Source organism: Limulus polyphemus, unplaced genomic scaffold, assembly GCF_000517525.1.
Source record: "Limulus polyphemus unplaced genomic scaffold, Limulus_polyphemus-2.1.2 Scaffold766, whole genome shotgun sequence".
Taxonomy (NCBI): Eukaryota; Metazoa; Arthropoda; class Merostomata; order Xiphosura; family Limulidae; genus Limulus; species Limulus polyphemus.
In genome coordinates, this window is record NW_013666376.1 from 347,371 (window position 1) to 349,181 (window position 1,811).

Below are 1,811 nucleotides of genomic sequence, written 5' to 3' on the forward strand. Positions count from 1 at the left end.
AACTAAACTCCATTTCGAAAGAGGCTTTCTCGGAATGCTTCCAACAATGGCGGCACTGCTGGGAGAAGTGTGTGGAGTCCCAAGGAGACTACTTTGAGGGTGATTAGGTTTCCAACGCTCCAGGTATACCAGTTTTTATTCCCCGGCCAAAGGTCGGATACTTTTCTCACAGGCCTCGTATATACTACAAGAAAGAGATGCGATACATTCCCATTTTTATCTTGTTTGGTCATAATAAGATGTTACATGTAGTATGGTAGTATTGTTACTCTGCTGCTTTAATGAAATACTGCTTTTCATTTTGTGGTATGAGATGTTTCTAATTTTTTCTGTGTAAAGATACTGTAAATATATTACTATAATGATAGTAACATACAATACCAGTTCATGAAGTAACATTTACATCTGCTTTTAACATTTATCACTATTATTAATGCCATGATGGAGTTTATTTCAAAATACAATTATTCCATAAAATTTATAAATTTATTGTTTTTATATTATATACAATTCTTCAAACTAAAATTTCTGTTTTGACCAAACTGGAGTTTCTTAAAATTTGTACCATTCTTTTAACAATTTTAGCCTTCTTCTTTTCCCTTTCTTCCTTTTTTTTCATACAAATTACATTAGCCAAAGGAATTTATGCTTTAAAGATAAACAGTATTTTATTTACATTGTGAAAAAAGCTTACATTAACTCTATTTGAATTTGTACAGATAAGAGCTGTCATCAGTGACTTTGCTGTTGTTATTGCTATCATGGTTATGACTATTACCGATCTATGTGTTGGTCTTAACACTCCAAAACTTGAAGTTCCTCATAAGTTTGAGGTGAGTTGAATTATTGTCTCATTTTTATATTTTTTGTATAAGATTGAAATGAAAGAGTTTCATAATAGTAGTTATCCAATTAGTAACAATCCAGTGACCATTTACAGGATGTTTCGTTGTAGATTACAAATTACAGATTTACTATTCTTAAGATATATCACAGTCATATTTAAAATGAATTTTTTTTTCATGTTAGGTTATAGTTTAACCCTTTCGAGACGTGTCACGGGTGAAAGGCCATGTCATCTCATTTGTTGACTCGCATTAGAAATTTTATTGAACTACTATTGCATGAACTTATGTCAATAACTTTGGTATGAAACTGTAGATTATAATTCAAATTTTAGTACTATACAATACTCAATTTCTTAATTTAAAAGTAAATATTAAAAAACACAGATAAACATCAATTTTTGTATGTCACATGGTATGTTGAATGCAGCACTGGTTCAAATTAGATGTTTGTAAAGTCAAAATACTAAGTCTATAGTTTTGTATGAATTAGAAACTCAAATTACCGATATTGACAAGCTAGAATATAAAATAAGGTCTTATATTTTCTGTTTGCTAAGATATTGCTCATGTAATAAATCAAACACAGTTGCACCCCGCCCACCTCTTTCCATTTTTGAAAACGTTCCCTTATATACACTTACTTCTATATATGACATAAATAACCAATCTGAAGCTCAGAATGTCCCCCTAGTGGCTTTCTCGGCCATATTAAATTACTAGGACGTCATTTCTTTCTATTGAACCAAGATTTCAAGGAGGTAGGGTGTGTCTTTTGTTTCATATCCTCTACGTGCACAATTTTTAAAGGCATAATAACCTATGTCAAGCAGCAACTGAGTACAACGATCATAACTAGAAGAGATAATTGTTTGCGTTACTTCTTTATTTACTGTTCTATGTTTTAAGAAAATATGTTTCAAAATGCAATAATCTATATACATATATAATGTATAATTGTTGAAA

General features: G+C 30.6%; 1 protein-coding gene across 1 annotated transcript in view; it reads left to right on the top strand.

Annotated features, from left to right (window-relative positions):
- Nucleotides 1-1,811, top strand: part of LOC106460415 (sodium bicarbonate cotransporter 3-like) — a 100,243-nt gene that overhangs the window by 72,436 nt on the left and 25,996 nt on the right. Inside the window, exon 16 of the mRNA XM_022387128.1 lies at nucleotides 720-833. Within this exon, the coding sequence (XP_022242836.1) occupies nucleotides 720-833 (114 nt within the window). The remainder of the gene's footprint in view (nucleotides 1-719; nucleotides 834-1,811) is intronic.